A 23,512-nucleotide genomic window follows, 5' to 3' on the forward strand; every position below is an offset into this window, starting at 1 on the left:
AAGTCAGTGCTCAGACATACAACATTTATTAGGATCCCCATTAGCAATTGCCGTGACAAAGGCTACTCTTCCTAAGGTCCAAATCATTGATCTATTGCCAAAAGAGTTACAGTTCTGTTTGTGCCCAAACATCATACTAATTCTGCAAGTTGGTAGCTTCAAACTGGTCTGTCCAGATAACATTAAAATTAGACAAGGGCTTGTTTAGGATCTCCATCAAATGATAACATTTCCAATGGCTACTTTATCTCTATGTCATGTTTAAGAGTGACAATGTTCACCATGGGGCTGGGGAAAGTCAAATGAAACGTCACAGAGATGCATTCTTCCCCCAGGCTGACCGATTAACAGACCCAAGTGTCCAGATCAATACCAACTAATTATTTGACCACGTGTGGTGGAGCATTTGATTTATTTCAGACTAGTATCTCATGACTGTGTTTATAAACTTTCTTAAACTTGTCTTTCTCTTTAAAAAAAACACAACAAACTTATTTCTCAACAAATGTCATATTTAAAATATATTTGGGTGTGTGTATTCAAGTTAGTTATGGTAACCCAAGGTTGAAACAAAAAGTAGTGCTTTTTAAGACATAGAAAATTATCATTTTATCCCTGTTAGATTGGTTTGATCTGATATTTGTGGATATTAATTGACAACAAATGTCATCTCTACACTCTAAGATGTCTTGGTGCTTAGAGATGGCATTTGTTGTGGATTGCTGCCAGATGAGTAAAGTCAGCTTCATTCAAATTGGAACATAAACAAATGAAAGTATTGAAATATCCCTTATTATTTTGCAGAGAACAACTCTCTTATTTGCTTCAGATTCACACATCAAATTATATTATGATAAAATGTGCTGAAATTGTCTGCTTGTCTTTTAAACATCATAGTCAACCTAAAAAAAAAAAGATTGTTGTTTTCATTTACATGAGAGCATGTTCCAAGGATTCATAAACTTATTTTCCACTCGCCAGTTTGATAGTAAAAATATTCATGTTGTGTAATCCCATTTCTGCTGGCCCTTTATAGTTTCTTGGAACGCCAGTAGATTCACAGAATAAATCCTTTAATGAAGGTTAGTTGCGGGCTTTCCACCAGGGGGCAGTGTAACGCTAAAAACAAATTTTCCCTCAGTCGAGCTCTCGTCCAATTAGATTGCAGGTTTTTCTGGGCCTAACCAATCCCGCGCGGCGGTGAATGGGCTGTTATTAAGAATGCTTTCGGAGGTGAGGGGAGGGGGGAACATGTGAAGAAGCCAAGTGGTGGGACAGCGGAGTTTGCTCTCAGTGTCCCAGGCTGTGCGGTGCCAGGTTTTGTTTTGTAACCGTCATGATCGTCTGCATTTTGGCGCTCGGGTTGTTTTCGTCTGCGCTGGGCAGACATCTGCAGGATGGAAGCGACTTGTCCCGGGTCGGGAGGCTGCGTGGAGAGCCCGGGGATGCTGAGGAGCGACGTAGCTTGGAGAGGAGGGAGCTGTCGAGGCGCAGCGCTGGACTGAATGAGCAGACATGCACGGCTTTGCGTGGAGTGGAATCCGCGCTGCAAAACAGCACCAGCACTGTAAGTGACTGTAAACCAGCAGGGATCGGGTTATTATCGCCGAATAAGTAAAAAGAATCTGATTAAAGAGTTGGTGAAGTCACCCAGATACACCGTGCTTTTCCTAAATCACTCCTAACAAGCTTGTAAACTCTCTGGTTAGACAGCCTGTTGCTACTTTAGGAGACTAGTGAATTGGTACAACGTGAATTCATCAGGTTCTTCTGGGACTATGTACCAAAAATATGATGGAAAGGAAATATTTTGAACAAAATCCTGTTTCTAGTCAGTTTATTTAAAGTTGTGTGATACCAAGTAACAATCTCAGCTGCACCTGCCAGATATAAAATGTTTAATACCCTCATGTCCACTCTCTTTAACCATTTCATTTACCACAACTACAACACCATTGTCTTCCAAAAGTAGTCACACTTCTTGAATTTTTCCACATTCTCTCGTGCTGTACCCACAGACGTAATGGTGTTTTATTGGCACCTTGTGTGATGGCTCAACAAAAGGTAACAGGCAATTGTGAAGTGGAAGGAAAATGTATAAATAGTACCCATCTGTGTGTAATTTAATTGCAGTATAAATGCTGTGGTTTTGTGAAGACCTCAGAGGTTTGTCAGAGACTAATAAAGAACATAACGACCAAGGATCACAGTTTACAGGATAAGCTGGTGAGATATTTGAAGCACCGTTTAATCAGTCATATAAGAAATGAACCACAGGAGAATTTGTTAATAGGGCAATTGTTAATTGCTCGTTTTGCAAATGTGGAGAGAAGAAAAACATTGTTTAAAGAAAGTCGTGAAAAAGGATTGTTCGTTCCACAGGTCGAAACTTTTAGCCAGATGAGACCAAAGCAGAAGATTTTGGCCAAATTATGTTTGCAGAAAAACATTCAAAATGCTGCGTGGACATTTCTCTGAACACACCATCCCTGCAGTGAAACACGGAGGCATCACAGGACGTTTGTCGTTTGCACTGACAATCCTGGGTAAGCAGGGTAGGATAGTGTTGCTGGGAAGGTAGGTGGAGCAAGAACATATAGTGAACACTAGTCTCTATGGGCATTGGTGGTAGAAACAGCGTGAGGAAGAGTTGGAGGTGTAATAGCAACAAAGTGTGGTTACACAAAAGGAGGCTCAATACAACTGAACACCATACTTTTCAGTTATTAGTAAAACATTTTCAATTTTCTAGGCCTGTCACACAAAATCATTGAAGTTGGTGGGTGTAACTTGATGAAATGAAAGAAGAAAAAATCAACAGGTTTGCATACTTTGGCAAAATGCTTATTTTTTCCTGACTGATCCCAATAATGGTCAGTGCAGGTTTTAGAGGAAGAAGAGTCATTTCCAAGTGGAAATTTTTTATCAAGCACAATCAAATCTGAATTGGCCACACGTGGAGACGCAGAGCCTGCTTGGACAGAGAAACTGTAATTTGAAAAGTAATTTTTACCCAGAGCTGTCAGACAAATGTAGTGGAGAAATAGCTGAATAATTCCCGTTTAGACAGGGAGATAAATGAAGCAGAAAACCCATAAAACAAAAGGTGAGAACATGGATTTGTCAAACCAACTCGACTTAGAATTCGGAATACTTCTTATTTAGAAATACACTGCCTGGCCAAGAAAAAAGTCGCCTCCTGGATTTAACTAAGCAAATAGGTACAAGCCTCCTATTGGATAAGTACTGCATAGGCGATTATCTTTCAGCTGGCAACAAGTTATTTAACCCCAGCTGATGCAATGAGTAACTCCTCATTTCTTAAACAACCATGGCAAAAGACACATCCTGTGGTCGTGGAAAAGACGTTAGTCTGTTTAAGAAGGGTCAAATCATTGGCATGCATCAAGCAGAGAAAACATCTAAGGAGATTGCAGAAACTACTAGAATTGGGTTAAGAACTGTCCAACGCATCATTAAAAACTGGAAGGATGGTGGGGAACCATCGTCTTCCAGGAAGAAATGTGGTCGGAAAAAAATCCTGAATGATCGTGATCGGCGATTACTTAAACGTTTGGTCAAATCAAATCGAAGAAAAACAACAGCAGAACTCAGGAGTATGTTTAATTGTGAACGCAAAAGCATTTCCATACGCACACAATGCGAAGGGAACTCAAGGGGTTGGGATTGAACAGCTGTGTAGCCGTAAGAAAACCTCTAATCAGTAAGGCTAACCAGAAAAAAAGGTTTCAGTTTGCTAGGGAGCATAAAGATTGGACTCTGAAGGAATGGAAGAGGGTCATGTGGTCTGATGAGTCCAGATTTACCCTGTTCCAGAGTGATGGGCGCATCAGGGTAAGAAGAGAGGCAGGTGACGTGATACACCCATCATGCCTAGTGCCTACTGTACAAGCCTGTGGGGGCAGTGCTATGATCTGGGGTTGCTGCAGTTGGTCAGGTCTAGGTTCAGCAACATTGTGAGCCCAAAGAATGAGGTCAGCTGACTACCTGAATATACTGAATGACCAGGTTATTCCATCAATGGATTTTGTCTTCCCAAGATGACAATGCCAGGATTCATCGGGCTCACATTGTGAAAGAGTGGTTCAGGGAGCATGAGACATCTTTTTCACACATGGATTGGCCACCACAGAGTCCAGACCTTAACCCCATTGAGAATCTTTGGGATGTGCTGGAGAAGGCTTTGCGCAGTGGTCAGACTCTCCCATCATCAATACAAGATCTTGGTGAAAGATTAATGCAACACTGGATGGAAATAAATCTTGTGACACTGCAGAAGCTTATTGAAACAATGCCACAGCGAATGCGGGCTGTAATCAAAGCTAAAGGCGGTCCAACAAAATATTAGTGTGACCATTTTTTGGTGGCGACTTTTTTTTTGGCCAGGCAGTGTACTTCTCTTAGGTTTCTTGAAGTCTTAAAGAAAATAAAAATCAGGAAGAGACATCAAGGCACTTTGCATCACAAATGATTCCAGTTTATATACAGAAATATGTCAAATTTGTTAAAACATATTAGGCTGATTTAAACTTAATTACATATATTCCAATTTGATCAAAGCTATGAAACATGGGAGTCAAGTTCAATTTATTATGGCATTAATTTTGCATCATAATCACCATGCATGTGGAAACAGTAGAAAGGAAAACATCCCTTTAACAGGCGAGTTAAAGGGGAGGTGGATGCTCAGCATATAAACTATACCTTAAATGCTTCCTTTCAAAATAGTTACTGAATAACTCGACTAATAATTTGGCCGGTGCACAAAGTGCTGGATGTGGATTTTAGCCTGTGTGCACAAAGCTGATAGGAAACCAGAAAAAAATGGCACTAGAAGGCAAGAGAAGTTGGTGTTCAATGCAGGAAACATGAATATTCGTTGGACAGAATTAATGTGGATACATTTTCTATCTGTCATAGTCTTTGTCTAATTGATTTAGACAAATGTAGGTCATCAGTTCAGGTCACTTTCACTAACTGACGCAGGTTGGAGCGAGATCCTAATCTGTCGGTATTTGCAAACTGTCAATTTTTAGGATATTAAATCTCAGGGCATCAGTGAAGTTTTTTTTTTTTTGATTTCACATGTATCAAAGATGTACATGTAACCGTAGTCTTGTTTGGAGTAATATTTTTTAAATTTATCTCCTATTGGCCAATTTTCTCTTATTCTTTTATCCTTATCCTTAAGCAGACAACAGAATCTGTACGGCGTGACTGCCGTAATCGAGGGCACGAAAAGGGGAATGTGCAGCAATAATAGCTTTATCCAAAGCTGTTTGAGGTCCCACAGCTCAGTCTCCGTCTTGTTGTGTGTGAAATGGCAGATGTTACATCATTCCTGCGGTTCAAACACCTGGGTTAACTTCTGAGCATGAAACCGATTCAGCGTGCTCACAGAGATCAGACTCTCGGCTCCTCAGGGCCTCTGAAACCCTCCCAGACATTCCCCTTCTTTTATTTATTTTTTATTTTTTTGCTGTTTGCTGAGCTTGATCCAATCTCTGCCGACCAACGTCTGGTCTGTGGTTATCGGATCTGCCATATAGATTACTGTTTGCATCAGCAGGTACCCTCACCTGGTTCTGCCTCTTGTTCATTTTCCGCAGCTTACACCCTGATAAACTGCTCTGTGTTTTGACAGCCAGCCCAAGCTCTGGAGTGTTTATTTGAGATTTATTTTGCTGACTCTGACAGGTTTCAAGCTAGCCGGTTGTGTTTTTATTCCGTCTTCTTGTTTTGGGCTCCATCCTGTTCTCTGGTTCTTTGGCAAAAGAAAAAAAAAAAACAGAAAAAGAAAATACAAGCTGTATTTACTGAGCGAAGGGTAGCTGGGTCACAGCAGAAAAGGAGCAAATGATGTTCCACATGGTGTTTAAAAGGGAAGTAGAGGGAGAAAGACCTGGACAGGCAGGGGTTTGTTTGCACACAGGAAGTGACTTGTAATTGTTTATTTTTATGCCAACAAAGGATGATTAATATTCCAAGAATGATTTTAATTTGTAAAAACATGATTTGTTATTAAGGAATGTGAACCTTTTTAATGGAAGACAATACTCTCTCGTGGAGCTCAAAAACCATTTTTTTCAGTAGATCAATTATTCTTCATTACAACGGGTCTCAAGTTTACTAAATGCTCCTAGGTGCCAGATTTTTATGTCTTAAGAAAAATACAACTGTGCTTAGTCATTTTATTTTCCTCCTTCAATTTGGCAAATGCAATTTTTTCCACAAGTATTTGCCGATGTGTCTGAGCATCCCAGTCTTAATCCATAGTGTTCAATTGCATGGCTTTTGCTCCCTGCTGTAGCGGTTCAATCTTTAGGAAGACCTTCCGGAAAGCGTAGCAGTGCTTTTATAGGAATTTACCATTTTTCTAGAAGTACATTTGTGAGGTCAGACCCTGATGTTGCACAGGAAGACCTGACTAACAGCTCCTGCTCTAATCGGGACTTTTTTTGTGTTTTGGTGCACAGTCATGTTGGAAAGAACCCCACGCCTTCCAGCTTGGGGAAGGGGCCAGTTATTATATTATTATTTTATTAGCTCTTAACGCCTGCCATCTGGAGTGTATTTTAATTTATTTCAGTTCAAATTAATTACAGTTGTATTCATTTTACGTCACTTGGGCTTAACTCAATTTAGTTTTGATCAGTTCTGTTTCACTTAACTTTATTCAGTTCAAATCTGTCCAGTTAAAAAATATGTTATTAATTCTGAAAGTGAAATAGATGTTGTAGGAGCTGCCATTTTCTAAGTTTCTATATGTTTAAGACTCATTATATATATTATATGTTTCTGACTGGGAAGGGAGGATCTCCTTTACGGGTTTGTTACAACAGCAGATCTGAGGAACTCTGACTGAAGACTGTTGTTGGAGGACTTTGTTGTGCAGAAGATGTTCAGGGTTGTCTGTCAAACTTTTCCTTCTAATGAACCATTTTTATCCAACACAGAGTGAGTTCTAGCTTTAAGTCTCTGGCCCTGACCTTGACCCCAATAGATGACTGTCGATGACGTTGCACTTTTCTCATCAGAACGAAATAAGATAATGAGCATCTTGCTTCAAAAGCTTCCTTGAGAAATACTCTCTGCTACGTCCTTTCATGTAAACAGACTTTTATGAAGTGTGACAAAAATTATCTCTGATTTTTTTTCTGTCTTGACATATAGCGGGATTTAGTGAACTTCGATTGTTTGCGTTACATCGGGATTGGTTGGGTCCAATGAAACACTGGACTCCCCCATGTGGTGTTGTGTTGCATGTACAGTCTCTGGTTGTAGAGAGGTTTTTGTCTGGTATTCAGTCTTGGGGACTGACCACTGAGGGTTTGAAGCAGTGACAGTGTGGCAGCATGGCTGGTGTTGCCTCTGTACCAACCAGGGAGGAACAGGATATTTTGACCCTCTCCTTTGATGGGATGGCTACCCTGTGTCCCCAGTTCCTCCCCAGTTGCTTTGGGTTGTTTTCAGGTGACACTCGCCATTAAGGTGAATGTCGCCTTAATGGCACCATTGGTGTTGTTTCTTAGGCCAGATGTGGCGCCCTAGATTACAGTTGCTACTTGCTAGTTGCAATAGACACCTTCAGTTCTTTGAGTCTTGTTTTATTTCCATTTTTTATTTATCCTCTTTTCTTCCTGTCTTTGGTGCTGTTGAATGTGTTTTTCGTATCTGCCAAGTTTATCTCTGTTGTGGCCTGTCCACTTTGTTGCTTGAATCGGATTTGTTGTGCCATTAAGTCAGTAAAGCCAATCGTGCAGTGAAAGGGGTATCTTACACTCCTGCAGCAGAGCAGTTCTGATCTGACACGGCCATGTAATCAGATCCACCATATTCTTTTCATGAGCTAGCTGAAAGGACACACACAAGAAATTATTACATAAATGAATAAAAAAAATCCAATACACATACAAGATATTCAGAGATATAAAAGCAGTGCAATATTCCAGATAACATAGCGCTGACATTTGGCTCCAGATCAAGATATTTTGTTCATGGACATCAGATATTGAATCTTTTATGTCAGCGTGACTTTATTTCTGATAAGCCGACTGCATTAAGCTTTGTGCCACATCAGTGACCTACATACTGTTATTCTAACCATTAATCACATTTCTAAGTTTCATCATTCTGCCCCTTATGTCATACTTCACCATTATAAGTGCAAACAAGAAAAGCTACAGTAGGTTAGCTGTGGCTAATTTGTTTACAATCCAACCATCAAATTGGATTCCTGAAAGTTGACTCCTGGGGTATAAAAAAAAAGTTGCCAACTTTAGCAGCAGAATTACTAACACCTGTGGTATTTCTCAGCTAAACACAATGAGTCATGATGTAATTCTTACACGCTATCGACTAAAGCCAGTGCTGCCATCCTTCTGTCCTCATTTCAAAACATGGCCTGTTGTTGTGATGAGCTTCTCTTCTTTTACGATTTTTCTGAGTAATAACTTAGGTAGCTCTAGCCAGCGTGTCATTATGTCCAGTAACATAGGCCTGGTGTACACAACTTTGAGTGTTAGATCAGAGATCTAAAGCTTGACCTCTTCTTCTGAAGCTTTGTGTGTAAACAGGGCTAAAGTCGAACGCTAGCGCAGAGGGAATAAGGACTTCATTGTATTGGTATCCCGACCTCTGTGAGAGGACGTCACCCACACTCGGGGCCATTCGCCTTCATGCCGGCTGTGGAAGTCTGAGAAGGCATATGTGCATGTTTTCTTCTAGTGCAGCTGCAAGATGGTCACTGACCAAACACTGCTGTCCATGTCAGAAGGCTCAGAGTTGACCGCCAGTGTCAAGAGTGAAGCTGCAGATAAAGGGCTGGAGAGGCTTTTCAGGAGCAGATCTAGACTGCATTCATCAGGTGGTGCAGCAGCATGAGGTCATGTCTGTACTGAGGCCTCATGTAGGGACATCTCCTGATTTTAGCTTCTTGCTAAGTCAATAGCTTGTTAGTTCTCAATAAATCTACTTTATCTACTACGTTATATGCTCATCATCATTTACTAAAAGCAGACTGCTCAGTTGGCAAGTTGTTCAATGACTGTTTCACCTCTGATCATTCAATCTGATTTGGTCCAGCTGGATTTTCAGGGGGTCAGATATAGATGCAGTGTCTTTCACATTTGTCACATTGCAAAATATAAAAATCATTATATTTTTGGGGCATTTTATGCAACTAAAGAAAATAGTGAATAATTGTAAAGTGGAGGAGGAATGATATGTACAATTTTTTTTTACAGTAGAAAGCCTGAAAAGTGTGAATTATGTACTTGCATTCATTCCTCTTCATACCCCAAAATGCAGTGGGACCAAAACTGACTAAGAGTTTCAGATTTTACCTAATCTGACCTTGTGTTTATAAGGATCTTCAAAATTTGATGGAAAATTGCATAAAATTTTAGAAGAGCTATGGATTCAACACGTCGAATGACACACAACTTTTTATGAACTGTGTGATGAAAAGCACAGTTCATGAGCCAGCTGCACCTTGTCTGAATAAAAACCCCCAAAAACAAACCACCATCCTCCTACTATTTTTCACTGTCTTCTTCGTCATTTTTGCAAGTGGTAACATCTGTTGATCATGTGACTCATGTGATGCACAATAAGTGTTTCCACTGCGGCTTTGCAAAATATGTCCACTTAAATACGGCTGAAAACATCACATCCTAGTTCTCAAACACATTATCGAAAAACTTGAGTTTTCTTCAAAATTACCATGTTTCCTTTAAGCAGATTTATTTTTGTCAATTCAATTTGCTCAATTTTATGGTTAATGGAAATGCATCTAAATCAAGTAAATTCAGTAGATGGGTGCATGGGACCTCCCTGCCAATTGTCCCAGAAAGAAAATCAAACAAGTGACACCAAACAGGCAGTCTCTTTGGACATTGAAAACAAAAGGCGATTCAAAGTCCCCCGGTCCTTAGAGCACTTAACACAGAAACATCCTTATATATTTCTTTTAGTTTAGACTATTAACTATACACCACCTTAAATTGGATTGAATTAATAGAACTATGTTACTTAATGTATTTTTGCATTAAGAACTATGTATGTTACTTAATGTATTTTTGCCAAACACTACCAGAAGTTCCCACCCCTAATTCCAATGAATTACAGTCCTTCATTTGTAACTATCAGATGAAGGACTACCAGCATTGCTCCAGGACCTGGTTGGTTGTTAGAAAAGTGTGTGGTTTCTCTGGAACTTGTTAAGGGACATAAGAGGGGGTTGTATACATGATATTGACCTTGCAATTTAAAAAAAAATAAAATCCACTAAATTTAAACTTATGAACCAAAATCTTGTGTTCCATAAACTTTCCACTATGGAAAAAGCTCAGTTCAATAAAATCTTTAAAAGCCCTGAACTGATCAACTTAATCCTTGTATGTACACTTCCAGTTAACACTTTAGCTTTACTTCAATCTCCAGGTTCAACTAGGCCTCGGAGATGTGTGAATGTCACTGACTAAATTTCATTTCATGTAGGAGTTTCAAGAACTGCCTAGCAGTTTCACTGAACTGTTAAAAACTAGCACCACTTCTATTGCCAGCTCTTTAGCTGATCAAAAATAGAGAAAACAGAACAGATGGATGATGGGAGAGTGTTATGGGGTGATTTATGCAGAGGAGACTCAAATTTGTGTTTGCAGAGTTGGACAGAAGAGAGCAGGCCTGTTTCCTTTGGGCCTGTTTACAAGGAATTTTCAGCTCACAGACAACAGACCATGCAATCTTCTGCAGATTTACAGAGCTTTGCAGACTCCCCCTGAGCCTGCACGTACCTTGTAAACATGCCCGCCTCATCAGCTGATGAGCGAAGGGAGGGAAAAATAACAAAAACAAAATAAACCTTGCTGCATTCCAAACAGTGTGAGACGAGGCCTTAAAACCCACACGTTAAGAGTCACAGCGGACGAATGGATGGGAATGTCGTTTCCAGTCACAGCATTTGCTTTGAAATCTAAACTCTCTCTCCGCTGCTTCTAGTATTATGCCACAACTGTTTTTTTCCATGTTTTTTTAGAAATATAGTTTTACCTTAAATCCTTAGTTGGTTGAGAAATGCATTTAAAAGTATGCTAACACTAACAGTTAAATTTTATTTATTTTTTTTTGAATGAATTTGAGTGGAGTCTGTTCAGCTCTAATGTATGGTAGGTGTCCTCGGTGGTTGTTTTGTTGTCTGACCTAATCTTTGTGATTTACACAAGAATGTAGGTCACACGTGCAGAGTGCATCCAAATGACGGAGTTACTTTGGACAGTATGGACATTCTGTCCTCTCAGCTGGTGTGTCTGCTGCACAAAGAAACAACAGGAACACTCTCAAACTATGTCTACATTTACCTTTGGGGGATTCATGTTTTAAAGCCAAAATAGTGTTAAGCAAATTCCATCAGCATATTCTAACTTTCTCTGTCAGCTTTTGCTTGTTCTGCATGAAGATTGTTTCACCTTCTCAGTCTAGTCTCTTCTGTTTCAGTATACGTTCAAAGTGCGCTCAATGGGCTCACTCTCGCTTGCCTGGGTGGGAGACGGATCAGGGGTGAGTTTGTTCACATATCTATACACTGGTTTGCAATGTATTCAGGTGCATTTAACTTTCCAACCAAACGTGACGTGCATTTCTTGTTTAGCTCTTTTTGTTTCTAAATAAAATCCAGTGCAACCAGAAGTCCCATAATTAGAAAATGTACAGTATGTGTTTGTGTTTGAATTTAATCTCAGCATAATTGCTGAATTTAAAAGATGTTCTGTGTTATAGTGGTATCTGTGGTATAGTAAAGTGGTATAAATAAAAGCCATTTTATGTGTTAGAAAGGTCTAGTCAAATTTGAGACATAAATCCAATTAGGGATTTATAAAAAGATATGAAGATTATTATTTTCCATCCAGTCTGTTTGAACTTGAACTATATTGCAAAGATAGAAAATTAATTTTAACACAAATGCATTCCACACTTTTCAAATTTTTATTAGAAGAAACTGTTCAGACCATGCATTATTTTAATTCGTCTCGATTCTCTCCTACTTCGGGTCTGTGTCTTGAATTCCTAATAAAATATTTTGAGAATTACACACTATATTTAGGTGTATCTATTTATATAAAGTGTACGTATATGAGAGCTGTTGTGCAACACTTTTCTTCACAGGTGCTCCTGGTCCTGACGACGTTTCAGGTACCGTTGTTCTTAATGCGATTTGGCCAGTCTAATCTCTACAGGAGGTGAGGAATGGCTCCTTTAACAAAGACGGATTAGTTGGTGTTTTAAGGTTGCTATGTTCTGTGCGACTAAACCAGGGCTTCTCTGTGTGTGTGTCAGTGAAAACTACGGGAAGACGTTCAAAGACGTGACTAATGTGATCAACCACACTTTCATCCAGACAGAGTTTGGCATCGCCGTCAGTCCGGATCATTCAGGAAAGGTGAGCCCTTCGTTAAGAGCCAAGCTAATAGATGATGCATCTTGTATTTGTGTCTTTTTTATGATATATATATATATTTTAAAATCATTAAATCATTTTTGTTTGGATTCAGGTGATCCTCACTGGTGATGTGTCTGAGTTCGGTGGGTTTCGACTTTTTCGCTCGCGGGACTTTGGTCTGACCTTTGAACCGACGGACCTGCCGTTTGTGCCCCTCATTCAGATGCTGTACAACCCCGGGGACAGCAACACACTTCTGACACTCAGTATCACGGTAGCAGCGCTCTGTTTGCCAAGAATGTTGAGTTTTAGTGGAGCTAAACTGGACCTCCCCGACTCTGTCACTTATTCTTTCTTCAGGAGCCAGTCATTTTACTCCTGATCAACATTATTTATGACTCAAATTTTTACTTCCTTTCCAGCTGGATCTGTGGCTGTCTGATAACTTTGGCTCCACCTGGAGGAAAATACACAACAGTGTGTGTTTGGTCAGATGGTGAGAGTTTCTCTCAGAATATCTACTAGTATCAGCTGCTGAAGTTTCACTTACATTAAGAACATTTTAAATTGTAAATTACATAAAACATGTTACTGAAATAAGCCTAACAGTTGAAAGGGATAGCTAGCCTCCTAAAAGGAGGCTAGCTATCTATTTTCTAATGAAAAAAGATAGCTAGAAAGGGAGACAGATGAGCAACAGATAAAAAAATAAATTCTTATCTGTCATCATGTTGTCTTGTCTTGCTCAACATGGCCTGCTGTTTTAACAGCTCTAATCTTATCTAAATGACTAAACCATGACATAAGAAGTGTTTTGGAAACTACTAAAAGTGTTACAAGGTTGGACTAGTAAAGGAGCAGGCAATTTTCTGAGCCTTTTTTTTGACTCAATCAGTTTCAGACAGATAAAAATATAACATTTGATATTCAGATTTATTCTCGCTAACAAAAACCAAAACAATCAAATGCAATAGTAAACAATAAATGATTACAAAATGTCATTTGATATTATTAGAAAAAGCCCAACCAAGTGTAAAAATCTGAATTACGAGCAAAAAATAAAAAGTAATTTAGGGAGGGAAAAAAGTTTTCCAAATACTGATGTTAAACACTTTTACCTATATAACTGAAGCATATTAAAATGTAACTTAATTTAATATCCAGAAAAATAAAAGACAATGTTTTATGACACCATTTGATCTTGCAGATATTTATTGTATGTTTAATTCTCAGAAATGTAGAGTAAAAAAAAAATAAAAAAATCACAAAATTTACTGTTCTGTTGAGGAAAACAAGGTATGGCGTTTTACTGCTTCAAAAAAAATACACATTTAAATCATCTTTTGCCTCTTGAGTTTATTGCTAAGTACTGGTGAAGCAATACATTTAGAGTATCACCACAGTTCCTGAACGAAATAAAGTGATGACCAAGATATTTTTGTCATGTTTGCGCACTGTAGACTGCTTGTTTGTGCCCATGCAGTCTGCATGCCCGTCGTTGCTTTTTCTACAGGATGAATGAGCGTCATTTTTTATTCATTGTTTTTCCAGCTGTTCTCTTCTGCCTCACTGTTCAGATGGCTTTCCTGACTCTGCTTTTCTCTGATTAGCTGGCCCACGGTTGCTTATCTGCACAGCCACCACAGTCATTTTGGGCCCGAGCCTTACACTGACCACAAAGAGCAGAAGCTGATGTGGTTCTCAGGCTGAATCATGACTCAGGAATGTGTCTCCTATTCAGCCTGCTATCCTTGATCCAGCTGCAGTGTAAAAACTGTCATCTTTGTCTGGCAGCACAGCTTGGAGTGCTGCGTGGGAGGATGAAACGAGTGCATTAATTAAACCGTCACATTTCTTTTTTACCTTTAAACTAGGAAAGTAAATTTTTTAAAATTATATTTAGGCTTTCTTCTGTTTCCCCTTTTCTTGTTTCAGGGGTCCAAGAAACAGCATCTACATAACAACCAACACCAATGGATCATGCAGTAAGACAGGATGATACAGTGTTGTACATTAACATGTAATTCAGTCCAAATTTTTTAAAATAATTCATTTTCCTTTTAGATGACAAAGGGATGCTAGATTTAAAGAAAACAATGGACTATGGCAAAACGTTTCACACAATTGCATCCAGAGTTTACTCCTTTGTCCTTGGAGGAAAATTTGTCTTTTCGTCCATCATGACCGGGATGGTATGTGTGTCTTTTATTTATTTTTTTGGCTCATCATTGTTTTTCTTCATGAAAACTAAGCAAAGGTTTGTAAAGTATCCAGTCAATTGAGAACTTTCCAAGCTGCTTTGCTCCTTCTTAGACATTGCATTGGATAAAATTTACTAGTACACCTTAAATCAGGCATGTCACATGTGTTTTTGTGCGTTAGGGTACAGAGCGTGTGATCCATGTCTCTGTAGACGGCGGGGATCACTGGAACATTGCTCAGCTTCCTGCTGTCGACCATCAGCAGTTTTACTCCATCCTCGCAGCCAATCAGGACATGATCTTCATGCACGTGGATGACCCCGGAGGTCAGTGGTAGTGAGCCATCTTTAGTGCTGATTGCATCTAAAGATGTTGACTGTGTCTCTGATTTTTGATCATTCAGATAGCGCATAAGCCTCACCCACAGGCAAAGAAAGATTCCTGAAAATCAGAACAGCTTTCTGTAAGGATCCACTAGTGGGTCACAGTTTAGAGCACAGACTTTAATACTGAGTGTGTTTTATGTCCTGTCTGGGGCAGACTCAGGTGTTGGAACCATCTACGTGTCGGATGACAGAGGAACTGTCTTCTCCAAGTCACTGGAGCGCCATCTCTACACAACCACAGGAAGCGACACAGACTTCACCGCCATTTCTTCCCTGCGGGGCGTCTACTTGACCAGCATACTCACAGAAGGTGGGTCAACATGGACCTAATGTTATTGTCACTCAGGAAAAAGGACAAACTCATCTTAAACTATGGCTGTGTTCACACAGCAGGCAAATGCAACCCACATCCGACTTTATCACAGAAATGTAATTTCTAGGCCACATTATATTTAAAACAATTTAATGGGATATATCATATGTTTTTTTATTTTCTCGGCTGAGTATCTGCTGTCTGATATAGCTGATCTGGCACTTTTGTGTTCTGGCAGACGGTAACATAGAGACAGTGATCACGTATGACCAAGGAGCCAAGTGGCAGCCACTGCGCAGACCCCAGAACACCGACTGCGATGCTGAGACCTCCACCAACAGACCAAGCAGAGTGAGACGAGCTCCTGTTGCTTTGTGGATGAAGTGTTGCAAAGTTCCATGTTTTCAGTGCTGCTCGTCTTGATGTTACAGTGCAAGCTTCACATATATGCCTCGTACAGCACAGCCATGAAGATGAACGTTCCCGTGCTGCCGCTCTCGCAGTCCAACGCCGTGGGTCTCATCCTGGCTCACGGTAGGACAGGGAAACACACAAACATCCTTCTATCTGCTCTGTACTGTCTGCTGAATTAATCTTCACGTCGCTTCCTGTTCCCTCTCTTCAGGCAATGTTGGAGACTCGGAGTCTGTTCTTGCTCCTGACGTGTACGTGTCTGATGACGGGGGCTACTCATGGCTGCAGGCTCTGAAGGGTCCCCATCATTATGCGATCCTGGACTCTGGAGGACTGCTGGTTGCTGTGGAGCACACCAACTCACCTATCAACCAGATAAAGTGAGATTATATCTCTAGGTTTAGCATACTTTATTTTATTTAGGTTTGGGGTTTTCATAGCCCAGGTGTTATGAACAAGCTTTACTCTGATACCCTCAAGTAATTAGGACTTGGTTGGTTTGTAATTTTAAAGCAACTTTTAAAGCAGAAGAGTGTCACTGCTTTGATTAAGTATTTAACGCTTCTCTCTTGAGTATTAATTTTTTTGATTGATTTAAGTATTTGATTGATATATAAAGGTTTCTATTTCCTTTTAGAACATGTATTGTATCTCAAAAGGACATCCATGGTTAGTAAAATGAGGAAAAATCCAGTTGGTTTGACCAACAATTTTTAACTTTTGCCACATAGATTCTCAATTGCTTTTACATCTGGACAGTGACTGGACCATTCCAAGTCATGCATATGCTTAAACCTGAACTATTCTGCAGCTCTGAGTGTTTATTTAGGGTCATTGTCCAGCTGGGAGTTGAACTGCCACCCTAGTCTCACATCTTTTGCAGGAATGCTGTATCCCCCCACTATCATCAATTACTGAGCTGAAAAAAGCAGCCTCAAAGCATGACACTCCTGTTATGCTACCATTTGTTGCACTGAACTTTATTTTCGACCTTTCGAGTAAAGAGGGCTGAATATAAATGAACGCCACACTTTTCGGAATTACATTTACAAGGAAATTTGACAAATTGCCTTTGTCTTCCTCTCTCATATAACATTTTGATAAAAAACACAGGGACGTTTTTGGTTGTAATTAAAAAAAAATTAAAATTCAGAGAAAATAAAGTATGGATGCCTTACCAGGTGCCATCACTTCTCCCTGCTCCCCTTCAGGTTCTCCACAGATGAAGGCCAATGCTGGCATACGTATAACTTCACCAGCGACCCGCTGCACTTCAGCGGCATGGACAGCGAGCCTGGCTCTCGCTCCATGAACGTCAGCCTGTGGGGCTACAGGAACGACTACACCAAGTGGGTGGTGATCACCATAGACTTTAGGAAGGTCCTCTCCAGGGACTGTGAGTACAGTTGAAGGAACACACCTGTGATGTTGGATTATAATGCATGAGGGCAAGTGTGCTTCAGCTCAGAGGCGTCTGTCGCCGTGCAGGCAATGAAGGGGACTATGAAGAGTGGCTGGCTCACTCTGCAGACCCCAGTGGCTCGAATGACGGCTGCGTGATGGGCTTCAGAGAGACCTTCCTACGCCTGAGGAAAGATTCAGTGTGCTGGAATGGAAGAGACTTCGCCATTACCAAGAAGCACTTGCCTTGTCCGTGCTCAGCGGCAGATTACCATTGGTTTGTCCTTCTCTCCTGTTACCTCTTCAGTAAAATTGAAATGTACAAAACTAATTTTAAGTTTCGATATAGAATATTCCTGTAAAAAATAAAATAAAATACAAAAATGTGTTTGCTTATTTTAGGAAAATTGTATCACGTGACAGATTTTATCAATACAATAAGAATGACAATGATTATATGTTGCACTTTTTAAAGTCCTGAGCTAAAGAAGTACAGGACCGTACAGTACATAATTGAAATCCTTGGTAAAAAGTGTAAAGATCTGTTTAAATATACTGCTCAAAAAAATAAAGGGAACACTTTAAGTGTTAAACACCTGTTTAAGTGTTCCCTTTATTTTTTTGAGCAGTGTATATTAATCTATCACAGTGTTTTTTTTTTATCCAACTTTTAATTTACGTAGATTTTATCAAAGGGAGAGAAAACATTTTTTATGATCAAACTATGCCTCCGATACTGGTACTCCTAAAACAAATGAAGCATTTCGTTTATTTCTATGTAACTTATATCAAAGGCCATCAGAGTCTTTTAATCAGAGAAGCGTTTGAGTAACAATTCATGGCTTCCTGTTTCTTTGAGTGTAAATAAAATGTGACACTTTACAAAATGAGGAAAACCACATGTACTGTCACAAACAACGATGTACAAAATAAACATGTTTTATAGTAGCAGCAAAATGTCCAGATGAAAATAGAATAACAATAATCCAAACCATTTCTCATGTTTATTTCAGTAGCAGAAAAGTTCAGCATTGCAAAATAATTAAGAAATTTGTCTGTGCCAAAATGACCCCTCTATAAAAATATTTATAGATTATTCTTTACTTTTTTTTAAAGTTGATCAGAGTTGCTTTGCAACTTTCAGATAAACTTGCTGTTTCTGTGGTGGGTGAATATGAAGTGACACAGAGTCCTATTTCTCATAGATAATATGTAGAATACAAACTGAGGAGAACGTGTTGGTCTATAAAAATATAAAATAAATGTACCTGAAGTAATTTTCATGTATACCTCGGTTTTCTAAGTCAAATAATGCATCTAGAAAATCTTAATTAGTAATCTGTCACTTTGCTTTGCCATAGTTTAAATATTTTGATTTTCATAAGTGAGGGAAGGTTTTAGATTTCAACTTCTGCAGAATACTGTGTATATTCACTGTTTTATTTGTAACTTATTAAATATGGGGCACAAAAACCTTTCACCCGCAGTGACTTCGGTTACTACCGGCCGGAGAACAAGTCGGAGTGTGTGGAGCAGAAGGAGCTGGTGGGCCACGCTCTGGAGTTCTGTTTGAATGGGACGACTGAGCAGCTGCAGACCAGTGGGTGAGTAGGCTGGTCACACTTTGAAATTCATTCAAATCCTGATGTTTCACCTCGGGCATTGTTGCATTATCGAATTATATTTCTTCTCTGAGCCTGTACTCTGCTTGCAGTTTAGATGTCACTTTATTCAGCTATTCAACAGCTTGTTAATGTACACATATATTTTCTAAGCAGACTGGATACAAAAAACAAAAAGTTAAAATGTCTTTACTGGTGACATGATCACGACCGGAAGCTTAGAAAACGTTCTGTTTTGTTTTTATCACCTAATCCATGCATGTGACGTTTGTCTCCAAATTTAAGATACCGGAAGATTCCTGGGAACCAGTGTGAAGGAGGTTTTCAGCCGGAGAGAAAGGAGACCGACTTAAGGAGGTTGTGCATCAGTGACGCCCTTCATTCCAAATCTCTGGTCAGTTTATCTCAGTCTTAGAAAGCAAGCTGACTGCATTGGTTAGATGGACATGCAGCTTCTCTTTTGACTTACCCCCTTAAAAAACAAAAAGGTTTTAAGCAGCTTGAACTGTGACAAACAAGGTTAGATGAGGACCCACGTTTACTTTACAGAGTGAGGAGGGTCAGGGATGTAAAAGAAAAAGCCCGCTGTTTGAGAGCTGCAGAAAAGAGTGGCATCTTGTGGTCTCACAGTTTCCATAACAACAATTTATTTTAGGGTTTATCTTTATTCGAACTAGAACATGGCTGGACAGGGATCCAAGTTTACTTTGCCACCATGCAAAGTTAGGAGGATGGTAAAGAATGTAAAAAAACAAAATTCTGAAAGATCAAGTGTTAGAGGAAAAGTGACATGGTGGAATCACCATATCTCCAAAACCATTAATTTTAAGGTACTTGTACCACGCTTTATCAATACTTTATCCATTCAACCATCCATTCTTCAACATGCTTATCCTTGCAGGGTTGCAAGGGGGGGTGGTGCCTATCTCCAGCGGACAACAAGTCGCCAATTCATCACAGGGCTACAAATCTCCAAAAAAAAAACAACCTGAAATGAATGTATTAAGCTCAAAAACCCTGAGCTGTAGGATAGATACAGTGCCCTTGATGTTTTGCAGAATGTTTTATGTTTACTGTGCAGGTGATTATTGTTACAGCTGAGGAGAAAAAAAAAAGCTACGTCAGATTTTGTTGCTTCTTCTCATCTGTTTGTCTCTATCGCTGAACACAACAGACTGACAGCAGTTCACCTAGCGCTGCTGTCATAGTGATGGTTGTCATGGCGATACTCCTGGTGAGTGTTCTCGCAGGTGCCTGGCTAGTGAAGAAGTACGTCTGTGGTGGACGGTGAGTTGCCGTTTTTTCTGATCTCACCACCCACACCCCCAAACACTGCTCACATTCCTGCTCCTTTCTCCCCCCTCAAACTAATGTTCTGTTTTCTCCAGGTTCCTCGTTCACCGATACTCTGTGATGAGGGAACACGTGGAAGCAAACAAAATCGAGGGAGTAGATGATGTCGACACCAACTACATGGAGACAGAAAAAACACAGTTCAACGATGATTCAGATCAAGTGTGTAATACTTACACATAAACCCATTAGCATGGTTGTATATGACAGCAAAAATCTGAGTTCTTAATTTGTGCTGGAGAATCAGATTAAATGGAGCTGAGTACAAATGCACACCATATTTTATAGACTATATTTTAAAATAAAAATTGAAACCCTTTGCAAAACTAAAGTCTTGGGTTTTTTTTGCTTGTGTCTTTTGATAGGATCTCTTGGAATAAAATTTGTCCACAGTTGAGGCTTTCAAGATGGCTGAGGATCCCTGTTGCTCCAACATTCTCATTTTAACATGTGCTTCTCACTTCTCACTGCCCCTGGTGGATGGATGACCCTGCAGCAACTTGCGCTGATATGTTGCATGATTGTGTCAGATTTGGCTTCTTAAAAAAAGGGGGTAAATAGTCTGGGACAGAGAAAAGCCTTCTGAACAAATGGGCCTGCCAGGATGTTTAAGGGAGCAACCAAGCAACAGAAAACATAACAGAATCATCCTTTTTATGTCCAGAGATGTTGCCTGCTGTCATTTTAGTACTTTGTAAATGTAAAACCTGCCAGATACATTTCTGTGGCATATGGAGTATGTCATCACCAAATTTTTAGAAGACTACTCACTTTTCTAGAGTTTCTTAATAGTTAGATGTATTTTTTTAAATAAGCTATTTCTATTTTATCAGAAGCAACTGTGAGCAATATTTTGTCATCTTATCCTGACTTTTAGCAATGTGTGGCTTGTTACTTTTACGATCTCTGCTAAGAGTAAAAGTCTTTGATTCTTAATTGATCAAAACTGAACAGATTTTGTTGGTCTTCTTGCAGTAAGTGACACTGTTAACATACAAACTCTTCAAGTTGCTCCTGTGACATCTAGGTTCAAAACGGTAAGAATATCCTATAAGTACGGTTTGATTTTGTTTCCATCGACTAAAGAAATTATGTTTAAATTGAAAAAAGTATTTTAATTCAAGTTTGGAAAATGTTTATCAATTTTTTATGAATATGTACTTATCAATAAATTTCTAATAATGACCACTTTTGCAAAAATAGCTGTAGCAGATCAGTTTCTAAAGTAGAATAAACACAGATTTGGCCCGTTAAGTGAAATGTGGGTCGTGTAAAAGTCATGTTATTAACCTGCTGGGACCATGTCTGCAGTATTTGTCATTGTTAAATACATTCAAGGTAAAGGATTGGGAATATATTATTTGTAAATAACAAGCTAGATGCTAACATTCTCTTTCATCCAGCTGTTTTTAAATACCAGGCGCTGGCATATTGGCTGAAAAATATGTGAAAAGTTTCAAAATAAATGTGTTTTGTTGCAATAGAAAAATGTTTATGCAGAAAATGAGTCAAAAATCTAACCTGTTTCATGTATTTTTATTCAATTTTGGAAAAATAACTCAGTGTTAAGAAACTTTTTTTTAGATAAGTCACTTAAAAAAATCTGTTTCACAGGAATCTTTCTGACTCCAGAAAAATTTCTTTCTTTTCCTTAGGCTTAGGGTATAAAAGTGACATGATAAAGAGCATAATTTTTCTTGGTTACTCTTCAAAATATGAAACATGTTAGTGCAGTAAGGCAGTCATTTGTTGATTTTATTTAGTGGTTAAAAATGCCACTGTAGAAAATCACAGGAGTTATTGGCTGCTGTGACATCTTCTATGAATAACCGGAGAATTTTGTAAAATACATTTGTAATGTAATTACTGCTACTGTCCCTTCCAAATAGTTTTCATACATGAACAGCTATCGCCTTACGTGACCGAACAAAACTGCTGAGCTCGAAACAATTGAGGAAATTTGTGTGAAGTGACACTCTGAACTTAAACATGACCATTTCTTCCATGATATTAAATGCGCTAGCCTTTTTCTTCTTCTGTCCTGTTCGCATGGTGAAAAATGAAAGACTTGAATTGTTGCCAAAGCACTTTGATTGTAAGTTTCTCTGATGTTTCAGGTGAAATTGTAAAGAGTAAACCCAACATTAGACTATTTAGCATTTCCTGGATATAAAGTTGAAGCTAACACAAACTTGAACTCATGTTTTTCCTAGTGGCGTCAATGCAGGTACTAAAATTATCAGCATATTTCTGTGGACACTTTAGAATGATAATCATGGTGGAATCCAAATATGTAATATCACTAAGGTTGTACTTTTGCAGTAATAACAGCTCAGTTGTATTAATTTTTCTACTGGCTTATTACATAAGCTTTGTCAGTGTTTGATTTGATTAACTGAATTTTATACTTTTTTTTTTACCTTGACTTGTCACATTTCTGTTGTCTGCTTTGTAAGACCTGGAACATTTGTCAAACACACAGGGTTTTATAGTCAATGCTTGTTTTCTATAGCAGAGGCAATAACAACCCAGTAAATAAGCTATATGGTACTAAGCAGGCATAATAGTGAGGGATTTCTCAAAAACTGTTGGATTTGTGCAAGCAAGTTGAAACGCCTGATTTGTCCCAATTTACGCAAGTGTCTGAGAGTTGAGTAGCTATTTACTGGATTGAATTACTTTTTTGCACTCTCTTCAGATCTGTGAAAGTTTTGAAATGATTGTACAGCTACAGTACATAATGTCCATTTTTCAGACCGAGAGTGTGACCTGTTTCCCTTCTTGATTTATTTACTGCTGGGATGCAGGTTGAACTGGTCAGTGGTACAGATGTTTGGTAACAATTGTTTGCATCTATGGATTAAAAGTAAAACACAATATTTCTCATATGTGTTCTTGTGTGTTTAATTAGGCTTTGGGCAGCTTTTTTTTCAAACAGAGGCCCAAGTGTTTGAAGATAATAAATACACTCCACAGGTGTTTGCTTCTACAACTGAGTTTTTATTTTTTAAAAGTTCTCTGCAAGCCTTATAAAGAAAACTTCAAACATGTGAATGAATGTCTGCTGGTCACATGAGACCATAATTTAGCTGTTTGACACATGCGGAATGCAACATGAAAAACTTAACATTATAAGTCACCCCGAAGAAGCTGGCCAGAGTTTAGGGGGTTTCAATACACTCAATGTCATCTTGTCTCTCATTGTAACTTCATTTTGAATGTCAATACATGATTGCTTGATGTAAATATATGTTAAAATATAGATTTTTAAAAGATTTATAACAATCACAATAGGACATATCTGCATGACATTGCCTGAGCATAATTTCTTTGAAGGAATCTGTTTTTGTTTATTCTGTGCA

General features: G+C 39.0%; 1 protein-coding gene across 1 annotated transcript; it reads left to right on the plus strand.

Moving 5' to 3' along the window:
• The first annotated feature begins 1,245 nt into the window (after positions 1-1,245).
• On the plus strand, positions 1,246-23,036 carry LOC102219283 (sortilin-like). Its single transcript, XM_023325161.1, has 20 exons — positions 1,246-1,567; positions 11,518-11,580; positions 12,187-12,260; positions 12,358-12,460; positions 12,573-12,734; positions 12,883-12,956; positions 14,396-14,445; positions 14,525-14,652; positions 14,843-14,987; positions 15,202-15,357; positions 15,599-15,711; positions 15,792-15,894; positions 15,986-16,154; positions 16,986-17,170; positions 17,263-17,452; positions 18,663-18,779; positions 19,083-19,191; positions 19,972-20,084; positions 20,186-20,312; positions 20,516-23,036. The coding sequence occupies exons 1-20, from the start codon at positions 1,337-1,339 to the stop codon at positions 20,528-20,530; spliced, it is 2,427 nt and encodes an 808-aa protein (XP_023180929.1). The 5' UTR covers positions 1,246-1,336; the 3' UTR covers positions 20,531-23,036.
• The last annotated feature ends 476 nt before the right edge of the window (positions 23,037-23,512 follow it).

The sequence above is a fragment of the Xiphophorus maculatus genome, chromosome 20, assembly GCF_002775205.1.
Source record: "Xiphophorus maculatus strain JP 163 A chromosome 20, X_maculatus-5.0-male, whole genome shotgun sequence".
Classification (NCBI taxonomy): Eukaryota; Metazoa; Chordata; class Actinopteri; order Cyprinodontiformes; family Poeciliidae; genus Xiphophorus; species Xiphophorus maculatus.

Coding starts and splice junctions, on each gene's coding strand:
- LOC102219283 (XM_023325161.1), top strand. CDS start 1,337: ATGATCGTCTGCATTTTGGCGCTCGGGTTGTTTTCGTCTGCGCTGGGC. Junction 15,712..15,791: donor CCACCAACAGACCAAGCAGA/GTGAGACGAGCT, acceptor TTGATGTTACAG/TGCAAGCTTCACATATATGC. Junction 17,453..18,662: donor TCAGCGGCAGATTACCATTG/GTTTGTCCTTCT, acceptor TTTCACCCGCAG/TGACTTCGGTTACTACCGGC.